At 35.2% G+C, this 13,889-nt stretch overlaps 1 protein-coding gene across 1 annotated transcript; it reads left to right on the top strand.

Moving 5' to 3' along the window:
* Positions 1–2,601: 2,601 nt before the first annotated feature.
* On the top strand, positions 2,602–11,517 carry LOC105217181 (uncharacterized). Its single transcript, XM_011192064.3, has one exon. The coding sequence runs from the start codon at positions 5,166–5,168 to the stop codon at positions 7,719–7,721; it is 2,556 nt and encodes an 851-aa protein (XP_011190366.2). The 5' UTR covers positions 2,602–5,165; the 3' UTR covers positions 7,722–11,517.
* The last annotated feature ends 2,372 nt before the right edge of the window (positions 11,518–13,889 follow it).

The following is a 13,889-nucleotide window of genomic DNA, read 5'->3' as shown; positions in this document are numbered from 1 at the left end:
TAATGCCTATGGATTTACGCATAAATCTATGTATGCGCCCAGTATCGTTTTAATATGTCAAATATTTGACATTTTATCACAAATTCACAAACTTTTCCCCATATACACTTATGTATGTATGTATGTATGTACGATCGCCAGACAGATTTTCAGGGACTCACTCGCCATCTGCTTAATAATTGAACTAATATTTATGTCAAGTAATGTAAACACATCGACAACACATCGATCATCACATATATGCATGTATTTGACAGTATTTATATCAAATGATTAAGTATTCTAGTTAAGGGTCGGTAGGAAAAATATTTAGGTAATAGTCCTGGAATTTATGTCTCGATGTTATTGAGATACTGTGGTATTTGAAAAATAGTTCCCTATATATTCTTAAACCATTGTACTCACCTATCAGGTAGCACATTTCTACAAATTGATACAAAAGTTAGGAGGTTAGGTTAGCTTTTACAGAGGATATCCTAACCATGGTAGTGAGTTTTTCGGAGATAAATTTTAGAGCTGAAAAATTATTATTATTCCTAGTCATCCAGAACAAGAGACCATTACAAGATGTAGGAAAATCGTCGATGAAATCATTAGGCATATATTGAAACTTTATAAAGTATAGAAATATTTGAGTTGGATAAGGTTTCAGGCTACCGTTTTCGAACCTGAAGAACTAGCGTGTCCTTTAGGTGACTTTTCATAAGTGAATGATCTAATTTGTCTGTGTACAGATCAATCTAAAAAGTGATCTCTGAGTTTTGGGTTCAATTATGCGGAGTTTTCAATTAAGGGCTTTGCAATGATACGGTTTCGAAGTTTTTTTTTTTTTAATTAACTATCCGTTGCACATGTATACACCATACATTCCTACAGGGTATGTACATACATGAAAACGCACTCAGCTTAACCACGGCGGGGGCGTTGCAACCAACTGATAAGCGCACCAAATATTTGGCTTTCGGACATTTTTGAAAAAATCGCTTGGTGTTTATTATGGCGATGATGAAATCAGTCGTAGGCCGATCACGTGCTTAACATGAGCCAACATAAGCGGCATAAACGACATGGCGAGTGACCACAAACACTGCACTTGTAAATAATAGTAATTACAACAACAACAACAATATTAAAACAAAGGTCAATATTGACTTTAAAGTGTTTACAAAGTGCGAACGCATTGACTTACCGGACACGACTCAGAGAAAATCCAAAACTGATAGGAAATTTTGTTTTGCATTTTGAAAAATTATTTTCCTGGCAAATATTTGCACGGAACAAAGTCAAAAATAAAAAAAAAATAAAAACAAAAACTACGTGGCTGAGCAGAGATAATCGAATTTAATTGTCTTTTCTTTCCTTTTTGTGAGTTTCTACTATTTCTCTTTTGTATGCTACTCTTTGCAGATGACACCCCACCGCGGCGGCGCCTAAAAGCTGGAATTTTCAACGGTGTCAAAATAAATTGAAAACAAGAAAATATTAAAAACAAACAAGCGCAGATGAAACAAAAGCTGTTTACGAAACCAAAACAATACGCGAAGAGGATAATCCCAAAGCAAAAAAAATAACTTTTGATGCTTAAAAATCCATAGATTTGTTATTGTTGTTCACCATTTTTGCGGTGTGCCGACTAGATGGAAATCAGATGCGGCGCTGCGTATGCAGCATGACATGAAAGACTACACGGGTAGGAGCAATTGACAAACGGAAGCACTCGAGTGCCGAAAATTGCCAAAATTGTGCGGAAAAGAAACCAAAAGCTTCAGCAAACACGCGGTTTTGTGTTGTTTGCAGATATACAAAGCGTAGATAAATAAATATAGGAGTAAAATAAATGCAAAATTTAAGCGGTGGAAAACCAAAATAAATATAGGCTATTATTCCAATTAAAAAGCTGGATAAAGAAGTGATTGCAAAAAGGAGAAAAAAAGTGTTTTTAGCAAAAAAATTTTCGGTAAAAAAACACTATTTACCGTTATAAACATAAACAAGAAGTGTACGGAAAATTTGCAAAACCAAAATTCTGAAAAATAATTTAAAATAAAATATAAAAAATTGAATGAAAAAGTAGCAAAATTTTAGTCAAAAACTAAATTTTAATGAAAGCAAAAAAAAACTGGAAAATTAATTTAGACTAAATGCAAAAATTTAATTGAATTAAAGAAATTCAGCTAATAGAGAAAGATATATTTTTGAAAACATTGTATCAAAAAAATAAAAAAAGGAAATTTTATTGAAAATAATTACAAAAATATTACAACAAAAAGTGGAGCCAAATATAGTAGAAAAACTAAAAAAACTCCAAAAATAAAAAATTCAATTTAATAAAAATCTGCATCTCTGCAAATTGATTAAAACTTTATGTGAAACAAGTTTCTGATAATTTTAAAAAATCGTGGAATATAATAAAAAAAAAAATTATATTTAATTTAAAAAATAATTTTTTTCAAGTTACAAAAAAAATTAAAGTTGCTGAAAAGTATAGAATTAAATTATTTAAGATTTGCAATTAAATAAAATTTAATTTAATTTAAATAAAAATATTTAAAATAATTTGAAAAATTGTGATAAATGTTATGTACACAAGGAATCACAAGAAAAAAAAGGAATGTAAAAATCACCGAAGAAGGGACGCTCAACACAACAACGCGCACATAAGCCAAATCCCCTCAACCATACTTTCGTCAAGCTAATTTTAAAAGCGCTAAACCACAGAAGATATAATAACACAAAGCGGCTGAAAAAACGACACATCAAAAGGAAAGACGCACCCAGATGGACAGAACACGCCGAAGAGGCATGATCGCCAATGCAAATTAAAGAAGTGCGCGCGCGACACCTTCGCCGCCGCCAGTTATATCTGCGTACAAACAAAACTATACAATTAATCAATTCATAATTTAACTACAGAATTGACAAACAGTGAAAAAATTACAACAAAGTCTAACGACACGCCGCTAGCGGGCAATTAAAGCAGACACATGTCAATAGAGACGAAGCGGAAGCCAACAAGACAAGCGGCAAGTGAGCGCAGCATGCGATAAATGGGCGAGCAGATATCTCGTGAAACGGCGCGATACTTACAACAAAGTAGCCGACAAGCAATAACAGCAACAACAAATTATAGCATGACTTGTGAAAACAGCAACGGCTAGCTTGCTCGAACCAAAAGATATGTGTATATGCCTAGCACACTATAGAAAATAAAGCACAAAGCATCATCAGTGCGTCGACTCATCAACGGCACACACACACAACCTATCGTGGGAACTTTTCATGAAACGCTGGACTTCGTAACGCTAAACAGTTGAGCGCATTGTACTAAAGCGCTGCGTGCGGAGTGTGAGAGAGCGCGCCTAAATTTATAGTAACTCAATGTGCTCAGCGCGCTCGTGAGGCAAAAATTGTACGCAGAAATCACGACACAACACCAAAGCAGTGCGCTTAATTGAGCATTGTTGAGCGCAAGTGATACAGCGCTTTGTGTATGTTGGGCGCGAATGTGAGCGCGATCGTTGCCACAGCCACCCACTTGCGCGCTCAGCTGTTTGCTTGCCATAACGTTGGCGATCAATAGTGGCGCTCACGTTAATAATACGAAGAACGCGCCGCTCGCGTATTTCGCGTATGCTTTTGGATATATTACATGGCTAGCGCGCAGCGAGCGCTCTACAGTTTTGCTTGAAACGTTTTGGAGTGAAGATCGTTGAAGTTGTAAAGTGCGAAGAAATTCGAAAACGGTCAAATGCGAAACAGACGATTCGCAAAAGAAAAAATATAAAAACAAAAACAAAATTGTTACATGTGAAACTGAATGCTGAGTAAATGTATAACGCTTAGCAGCGCTCAGTTAGAAGCGTTAAATTTTGTCCATAATTTTTTAAGTGTATGCCATAAACGCAAGCTGCAAGTTGAGTGCAAGTTTGCCAAACAAAAGCCAACGTACAGCCAACTGGAATTGTGAAACAATCAATTTGTGTTTTGTTAAACAAAAAATGTGTGAAATTTTGTTTAAAAATTCGGCAATCTTGTGGCGTGTGTAGACTACAGAAATACAATAAAAAAAGAAAAGAAAAATAAAAACTTCAGCGCTCGTACTAACAATAAGCGTTCGCAACGCAGCAGTAAGCAAAAAGCGCAAAGCACAACCACAGCAAACTGGTAATAAAGTGAACGCGCCTGTGAATTGTGCATAAATTTGAAAACAAGTAAACGGCGAAGCAAAAGAAAAACGTTTTTTGTTTTAGTTAGTTGGAAGTTGTATGAAATCCCCGCGAGCCAACAGTCAAAGTGAGGTTAAGTGTGGCGCGCAATTAAAGTTGAAAAAATAAATTTAAATAAATATGTACAAAAATATACTAAATATACATATATATGTATAGTTGTTATATGTAAATTGTAAATATATATATATATAAAAAAACAGACGCGTACGCGCTAGACAGTGAGGAACATTCAGTACTAACGCGCGATTATTAAACTGTAACATTTGACAAGAAAAAGCGTAAAGCAGCAAAGCAATTGTGTAGTTGTTGGCGGCTGAAAACTTTCCGCCATCAAAGTAAAAAAGAATTAAAGTGAAGAAAGTGTACGCGCAACGCCCGCGCGCCAGTCGACAGACAAAGCAGTTCAAAGGGAGCGGCAAGGCGTGAAAATTCGCGCAGCTAAAAACCGCAGTGTGAAAAAGTACAAAAAAATAGAAACCGAGTGTGAAGCTGCTAAAGTTAAAAAAATAAAAAAGATAAAACAAGAAATTAACGATTTGGCCACTTGTGCGTAATGAGCGCCACACCCCTGCACGCCAAGCTGACAAGTGCTGACTAAGCGCTTAAGTTGAAAAACAAAAAAAAAAACATTAAAAGTGTTAACTAGTGTAACGCGCAACAGTTGAGAACGCAGAACGCGCGTTCGCACGCTTTGTTTTTATAAACACCATTTTTGTTGTTACACAAACGTGTACCAATGCCGCGTCAGCTGTTTACGCATAGAAGATTTACAAGTAAAACATTAAAACAACAGCAGCAACAACAACAAAAACAAAACGAAAACAGTGCATTAGTGTCTGAAAGTGAACATTTTTTGTGCAGCTGAGTAACCATTTGAGTGCGTTAAATCCCGCAGCGCATGCTAAACGCTTACACCACCCGCTCCTACAACAAATAATGGCCATAGATTTTCTAATACTCGCGCTATTGCTATTCTCGTTCGTCATCAATTTGCTGGCTTTGGGCGCATTCTGGGTAACGCCCGGCCTGCGCACCACTGCCAATCGCTTTACCATCAATTTGCTGGTGATTAATTTGATCGGCTGCCTCATATTGGCGCCCACACTCTTCCTCAGCCAAGCAACGCGTCGCGTCGCCAACGAGGATGCCGCCGCTAATGCGTCCACATTGTCTCTTTCGGCGACCGCGAGCGATGATCGCATTGAGATACTCGCCAAACCGGGTAATCGTCAGATGACCATCAAGCATAACGGTAAATTGGTGGAACAGGAAGGCGTTATTGTGCGGCGCAATTTGACGAGCGCACAGGATGCGCGCACCATCGAAACGATTTACAAGTGCAATTCAACCTACTGTCAGGAGTTGACAATCGACGAAGGCACCGACACAATTGTCATCACCGAAATCGAGGAGGCGAATCATCATGCTGAGTCGGCAAGTGCAGCGCCTGTTGATGTGGTCGCCGCGTTGCTGCCGCATCCACACATACGCTGTTGGTCCATTGATATGGCGGCCGCTTTGGGCGCGCTTGGCGTGCTACTTGTCGTCGGCGATACGTGGTGCGCCGTCACCGATCCGCTGCGCTATCACACGCGCATATCCAGCTTGAAGACATGGATATTCATTGCGCTCACGTGGGTGGTTGGTTTGTTGTTTGGAGCCTTATCGGCCTTTCGTGAAATCGACTTTACCACCAAAACTGTGCTGCACGACCAGCAGGGCTTTGCAGAGTTGAGTTTGAGCTCAGCGAATAGCATTTTTGGCATCACTTTCGCCTGCCTTTACTTCGTCATCATCATATTGTTGCCGTTCGGCTTCGTTTGTGGCATGTATTGGCGCATATTTAGTGAAGCGCGTGAGAATGGCTTACGCATGCGTCAGAATGGTTCGTCGCCGTTGTTGCAGAGCGCTCTCAATTTAACACACCATCAACAAAGTTCATCGTTACAGTATACTAATATGTGCGCGCACCGCAACTCCGTCTCTTCGGCGTCATCGAATGGCGGTGGCAGCGCTTGTGACCGCGGCGGCTTGCATATGCAGATTGATCATCGTAAAAGTTCGCCAGTGTGTGCGCGTCGTGATTCCGCCGCTAAAGTGCTATTGCCCACCATCTCCGATGATGGTTTGTCTGATGAGGCAGTACAACTCGAATCCGGCGATTACAACGTCGAACCGTTAGTGCCACTCGCACAACAACCCAACTACGCGGATCGCAATCAAAATATATTGCTCACACTACAGACGGCAAGTGGAGAAATCAAGCGTAATTATTCGGCGCGCCAGCTGCCGCTACTCGGCACATCGTCGCAGGATTTGCTGGAAACCAATCGGCTGCAAGGCGTGCGTCAAGTGCACTCATCACCTAATCTGCACAAGTACACGCAAGATGCGCTCGAGTCCAGCTGCTCGCCGCACCTGCTGGGGCATGCGCAGCTGCATCCACAACACGCCGCCTCTAGTAACAGCACCACCGGCATACGCCAACAACATTTCGTGTCGCCCAATGCGCATAATCGCCAGCACTCGCATGTGCTGCAAATACCTTGCCTGCCGCATAGCTCACCGAAAGCGCTTAGTTACATGTCAACGCTGCGCCATCGCCTATCGAACGCCTCATCGCTCTTCAAGTATCGCGAAGAATCGCGGACAGTACGCATCAGTATTTTAGTGATTATCATGTTCCTGGTGTCATATTTGCCGTACGGCTTCTTAGTGCTACTGCAAAGTCGTCTGCCCAGCGCCAACTTTGAACATTCCACACAGCTTGCCATCTTCATGCTGCTCCTCGGCAACCTAACATCACCCTTCATATTTGCGTATCGCAACAAACGCGTACGCCGCGGCGTTAAGCGCCTCTTCGGTTTGGAAGCCAGCACACGCGAACGTTCGCTACAGCGTCAGAGCAGCTCCAGCGGACGTGGCAGTGGTTTTCTCAATCGTCATTGCGCCGGCACACGCAACAGCGCCAACATTCGACGCAACATCAGCAAAGTGTCCACATATTCGCTGAACTCCTGCAAATTCCTAACTCCACAGAATTCACTCAGCAGCGCCGTTGTGCCACCAGCACAGGCGGCAGCCGCCAACCGTCACAGCAGTCCCGCGCGCATACATGGCCTGCGCCCAAACAGCAGTTGCAGTACGATCATCAATTTCGGTGCGCCACCAGCCAAAGAGCAGGTGTTGCCGACGGCGCAACAGGTACAGCAGCAGCAGCAAGCGACAGCAGTAGAGGCTATACAAAAGACTGCAACCAAGTCGTGTGACACACCAACCGCGCTCAAAGCAACCTTCATCTTGAATATGAATAGCAATTCACCGAATGGCACCGCGCGCATTACCGAAGCGCTGCCAGCGGCGAATGGCAAATTCGCGCCCAAGCGCAGTCTCTTCAAGATCTTCTTTCAAAGTTCAAAGAATCTGGGCTGCGCTTCGGCGCAATCATGCGCTCAGAGCAAAGATGCTGAAGTGGAACCAGCCGAGGTATGAGTTGTGCAACAGCAAGACAGCCTTGGCAGAAGGCCTAGTGAAAGTCTAAGGTACAGCGTGCCAGCACAGATGCTCGTGTCAATCATCAGCTTAGCTGCTGTGGCTACGTACCAAGCCGTTATTGAGAGGCACATACAATGGTCTACGCAACGCAGACACGTATGTGCAGTCCATAAACAGCCGGCAGCTGACAAAGCAGTAATTCAAGTGCTACAGCAATCCGCAAACGGGCAACGACATAGTCGTCATGTCACCACCACAGAGGCAGCAGCAACAACAAATGGCAGCGAAGCGGTAAGCGCATTGCAGTTCAACAAGCAGCAACCAGTCAGTATTGAGTATATACATACATGATATATGTTCTTTTATGAGCTAATAGATTCTAAACATGCTAGCGGTAGTTTGAAAAAATTCTTTATTGAAACCACACGCTTTGCTAGTGGGCGTTTAAGCTGCCGCGCGCACAGCAGCTAAATTTATAGTAAGCTTTCAAAAATAGTTGTGTATGTGTGTATAGTTTGTTTTATTCAAAAATTAAATAAAATGAAAAGCTTCAGCAAACAACAAAAGAAGTGAAAATGTGTAATAAATTATGATTTTTTACAAATAAGAAAGTCAGCTTATGCAGTTTACACACTTTCAAATGCAGAAAAGGTAAACAAAAAATAAGCAAAGCATGAAATCTTAGAAATTTTTTAGCTAATTTGTACCTAAAATGTAACTAATTTTTTTTTAAATTTGCACTGAAAATGACTTAAAGAAGAAAACAGATTTTAGTTTGTACCGAATTTGTATCTAATTTGTAACCAATTTGTATCGACTTTCGTTAACAAATTTTTTTCTTTTTTTTTACCAAAACATTTTTAAATTCTCAAACCTTGTTCTCGTATGATTTTACTAATTGTTCGCACCATGACTACCTAGAAAACAAAAGTCGAGCGAAAATTTTATTTTAAAACAGAAGAAAGGCGTTGCTATAAATTTACTTATTTATAAACGCTTATTTGTATATTTTTTTGCCTTATTTGTACAAGTGAAAGTGACCTAGAAAATTGGAAAAACAAAAGAATTAGCAAAAATATATACAAACACAAATCAAATATGAGCTAAAAGCACTTAAATTATAGCTGAGACCATAGAATTTATTTAAAATGTAAATAATGTCAAATTATATAAGTCATTTTGAATGGCCAAAACAAAACCTAAGTCAATATGTATATAGCGAGAAATTGAAAAAAATTAACGACTTAAGCTTTTAACTAGTAAAAATCTTTAGAAAAAAATATTTGACAAGCGTAAAAGTTAGAATATAATATGTGTATGTATAATAAGATTATATATATGTAAATATATATAGGAACGGAAAATGCAGCAGAACACATACAAGCATATTTATATACTGATGTATATATATACACAAACATAAAGCCGTTTAATTTATACATTTGCATATTTTGCGCCACTGTAAAGCTGTGAAAATCTAGAAATGATGAAAAAAGTAGTTCACGCCTGATTTCCAACTGATTAAACACTATTATGCAATTGAATTCAATTGAACTTTCCATTTGATGTAACAGGAAAAGCTTTAATTACACTATAGCATTCTAATATTCGTAGCTAATTAATATTTATGTATATAATTAAATGTTATCTAATAAAATTATATATGTAATCGTGTATGTACATATAGAAAAAAGAAAAGAACTTTCACACACAAGCAAAGAATATAAGCAAATAGAAAATAATGGATACAGCCAAAGTAGATTGTAATTGTATAGAAAACAAAAAAACAGCGAAAATAAGTATCAAAAAGAAAATTAAAAGTAAATGTACAAGCCATAAATTAACCAAATTCTATTAAAAATCGAAATCTGCTTGAAATTAAAATTTTCACCATAAATTTGTGGTTCATAAAAATAAAAACCATTTATACAAAACAAAAAAAAGGAAACAAAAGAAAGACTAAAATTTAAAAAAAAGGTATTTTTATTTGCTATAATTTTTGCTATAAACTTGTGCTATAAATTTTTGTTAGAAAATTTGTTATAATTAGTTAACAAATACGATGTTTAGAGTTTTGTTATAATTCATGCTATAAATTTTTGCTATAAGTTTTCTTTTAATTTGCAATTTCATCTCGTTAAAATATTTGCTATTTTTTCTATAATTCATGGCTATCATTTTTTTTATAATTTTAAACATTTTTTTAAAACTCGTTAATATTTTTGTCATCAATTTTGGCTATAATTTTTACTATAATTTTTCTATAATTCCCTTTTGTTACAAAAATCAATTACAATTAATACACATAACACATAGAATGGCACAAAAAAATATGTCTACTCATAAAAATTCTTTCCATACTTAATTGCTGTTTTTTTCTACCAACTCGCAGACAATTTATAAATAAATTATTCTTTTTACTGCACACGCACTCGCAACTCTGTATAAATATACATATATATGTATGTATTTATATATCAGTCTTTTTTTGCACGCTTCCACTTAGCATTCACCTGACGTATTGCATTGCAACTTCAAGTATGCAAACATTTACACATGTATATATGTATATATACTATATATATATATATATATACGTATTCATGTACATGCGTCTAAAGTTTTTTTTATTAATATTTAAATAAGTAGTGGCGCGTTGCAATGACTTGCAAGTGTACAGTGGGTAGAAAATGATAAAAAGTTCGGGCAAAAATAAAAAAAAATTATTTAAGAATAATTTTTAAAAATTGAAAAATAATAGAGAAAAAATAAATCAACAAAAAATAGCAAAAAAAAATTAAAAAAGACAATATCAGATGTATTTTATATTTGCTAAATAAAAATACTTGTGCAAAATATACACATATATTTTTTGCATTTTTTTTCAATAATTTGATTAAAATTATTTTTATTAAAAAAACCATAGAAAATATATATTAATTTATTTTCTGAACTCCTAAAAAATATACTATAAATTTCAAACTCCAACAGTATTAAGTATGGTACAAAATAATTATATGAAAATTATCAAATGCTGATTTCTTATTTGTATTTTTTTTTAAAGTATTAAATAAATTTATGAACCACATTTTTTATCTAATTCTCAATATATGAAAAGTATTAAATTCAAACGATAGATATATTTTTTCTAATTTTTAACCCATACTTGCCCACTGTACCTACGCATACTTCATATAAATGAATATATTTGCAAGCTTACACACTAATTACTTTCCTCACTCACTTTCATTAATGCAAAATTTCCCCAAGCTTGCGATTTGATTTTCACCTTGAAAGTCTAGCCAAAGCACTAAGGGCGAAATAAATTAATAAGTTTTTGTCTCAAAAGTTTTTTATTTTACATTCGAAATAAAATACTTTTAATTTCAACAAATAAATTAAAATAATCACAAAAATTAAAGCAACGAAATAAACAGCAGAAGAACACACGATATGTATTACTTAATATGCTTTTGTAGACAAGTGTAATTAATATATGTCTGTATGTATGAATGTCTTCATGTAATTAGCATCAATGTGTAATAGTCAATTTATTGTTGTGATTACATTGGTATATGTATGATGAAATATTTATTATTGTAATAAATAATTGCATGCAGAAAGCAATAATACCTCATTAGTTGCATGTCTGTATGTACATACACTACTCGTATAAAACCAAAGTCAATGAAACAAATGAGTATATAAATGACTACATTAAAGCGTACACACGTCCAATTGCTACAACAAAAAAAAAAAAAAAAAAAAAAAAAGAAAACAAGAAACAAAACAATTATAACTGTCCGCTAGTATTGAACCAAATGAAGCACAATGCATAAACTAGAACGACTACACATACATACACATACTATAGCTACATACATATATTCTAGTAAATGTTCAACGATATGTGAAATCAGCGCAAGGCCCAATTAAATATAGAGCACAAAAGCGCATAGAAGTTTAGTAAATAATCGCTGAAATTAGTGAAATTTAGTGGAGTAAAGTAGTTTTTGACAGCTGAAATGAATTAAAAAGGCGCTGAGTAGCAGCTGAATTTGTTTGAAGCGCGCTGAATGAAAAAAATTACAAATATCATTAAATACGCTGAAAGTAATGCATTAAAGTAATGCATTAAATATCTTATGAAAACTCAAATGCATTACAAGCGCTTAAATTATTGAGAAAAACTTATTAAAAAAATTGAGCTGAATTCGAGTTAAAACCACAAATTTTCATTGCAAGCGCTTGAATTAATGAGAATATAACAGAAGAGTGTGAAAAACAAGCTGAATTAGTTTAGCGTTGAAAACTAAAAAAGCTATTTTTTATATTTGTCTAAATAAATGCAAAAAAAAAAAATAAACTCTGAATTATATAAAATTTTAAAGAAGAAAAAAAATTAAAATTTTTTACTTTTGCAGCAATAAAAAGAGTTGCTAAATTATGCCAAAATTGCGCTGTATAACATCAATTATCACTATTGCTTTATTTAAGTTAAACGAAACATGTGCTTAATATATATTAACAGCGCTGAATATGATCTTAAACATTAAAATACAGGCCAAAACTATTTTGTATGTCTAATTTGCGCAAAAACAACATTAACAGCAAATTAAATTGCAATAAAAATCACAAAAACAAAAATAAAAATAATAAAAAAATCTACAAACAACTCAAGCCATAATTTCTAAACACATATAGCTTTACTAATATACGATTATTTAACAATTAAGTTCAACGCAAAATTATATAATATAATTAATATTTTTTTAACAACAAAAACACAACTACAAACTACAAAATACAAACTTATTAGTACTATGTACTCTTTAATTAATTATTTTTTACAAAATATTAATTTTTTTACTAAAGAAATATTAATTATTTCTCTAAATATTACAACGTTCAGGTATGACTTGTGTAGTGCAAATGTATGAAACGTGTATACAAATATGAAATGTCAAATGAAAAGCCAATTGTGATGTTACAACAATTATTTTTTTAACACAAATTTACCAACTAATTATTTATAATATAATAATGAACTAAATAGTAATTAAATATAAAAAGTTTTAAGCAAATCAACTATAACTATGACTGTCTATATAAATAGAAATATAAATATATTTAAGCTAAAATAATAAATGTAACATATTGTTGATAACTGAAAGCTTTTTTATTAATAATTTATTTTTCCAAACTAAAGTGTGAAAACAAAACCACAGACCTAAAATTTAATTTAGTGATATTTAATATGTGACAAAACAATGTGTTTAAGCATAAAAAACATTTTAATTATAATAATTATTTATTCTATATAAAATACGATGTCAAGAAAAAAAAAGAAATTCCACACAAAAAATTAAAACAAGCACTAAACCCTAAAGAACTACGGAAATAAAACAAATTAATATTTGATGTGTCTTAAAATAATATGTTTCACTATTCATACTGGGGGGTTACATGGGTCGCTGGGTTTACTGTCGATTTTGTGCAATTTGGGAAGTTTTTTCGATTATTTTAAGCCGATTGGTTGGATGAGAAATCGTAAGTATGAATTTTCGGAATATTTTTGTTTAGTTCGCCTTAGGTACATACATTTGACTAATTCCGTCGAGAGAATTTTGCTCAACTTTACTCCAGAACTTTATTGGGCAACAATAAGGATCTATGATTAACTTCATTCTTATATCAAGAGATTGTGGTGATAACAATTGAGATTTCTGGATTTTCGTAACGTGTAGCTGGAACTATTAAGAATGCTTGATACTGACGTGGGAACCTCAAAATCGTAAATCATTATCCTATTGTGTTGGTAACGTTAGGACTCCATTTAGTTTTAGAAATTACAATAATGGGCCTAATCATTGAACGAGGACAAGACAAAATATCTCCTGACAAAATATCAAACAAACAGTCAGCGCATTCGCGTCTTGGCTCCCACGTCACTGTTGACAGTCATAACTTTGAAGTTGTAGATAATTTCGTATACTTGGGAACTAGTATCAACAACACCAATAATGTCAGCCTCGAAATCCAGCGCAGAATCACTCTTGCCAACAGGTGCTACTTTGGACTGAGTAGGCAATTGAAAAGTAAAGTCCTCTCTCGACGAACAAAGTCCCTCATCATTCCCGTCATATTTTATGGTGCAGAAGCGTG

Source organism: Zeugodacus cucurbitae, chromosome 2, assembly GCF_028554725.1.
Source record: "Zeugodacus cucurbitae isolate PBARC_wt_2022May chromosome 2, idZeuCucr1.2, whole genome shotgun sequence".
NCBI lineage: Eukaryota > Metazoa > Arthropoda > Insecta > Diptera > Tephritidae > Zeugodacus > Zeugodacus cucurbitae.
This window is presented reverse-complemented; position numbering and strand designations above follow the sequence as displayed.

Excerpts from the sequence above, each read along its gene's own strand:
- LOC105217181 (XM_011192064.3), top strand. The coding sequence starts at position 5,166 with ATGGCCATAGATTTTCTAATACTCGCGCTATTGCTATTCTCGTTCGTC.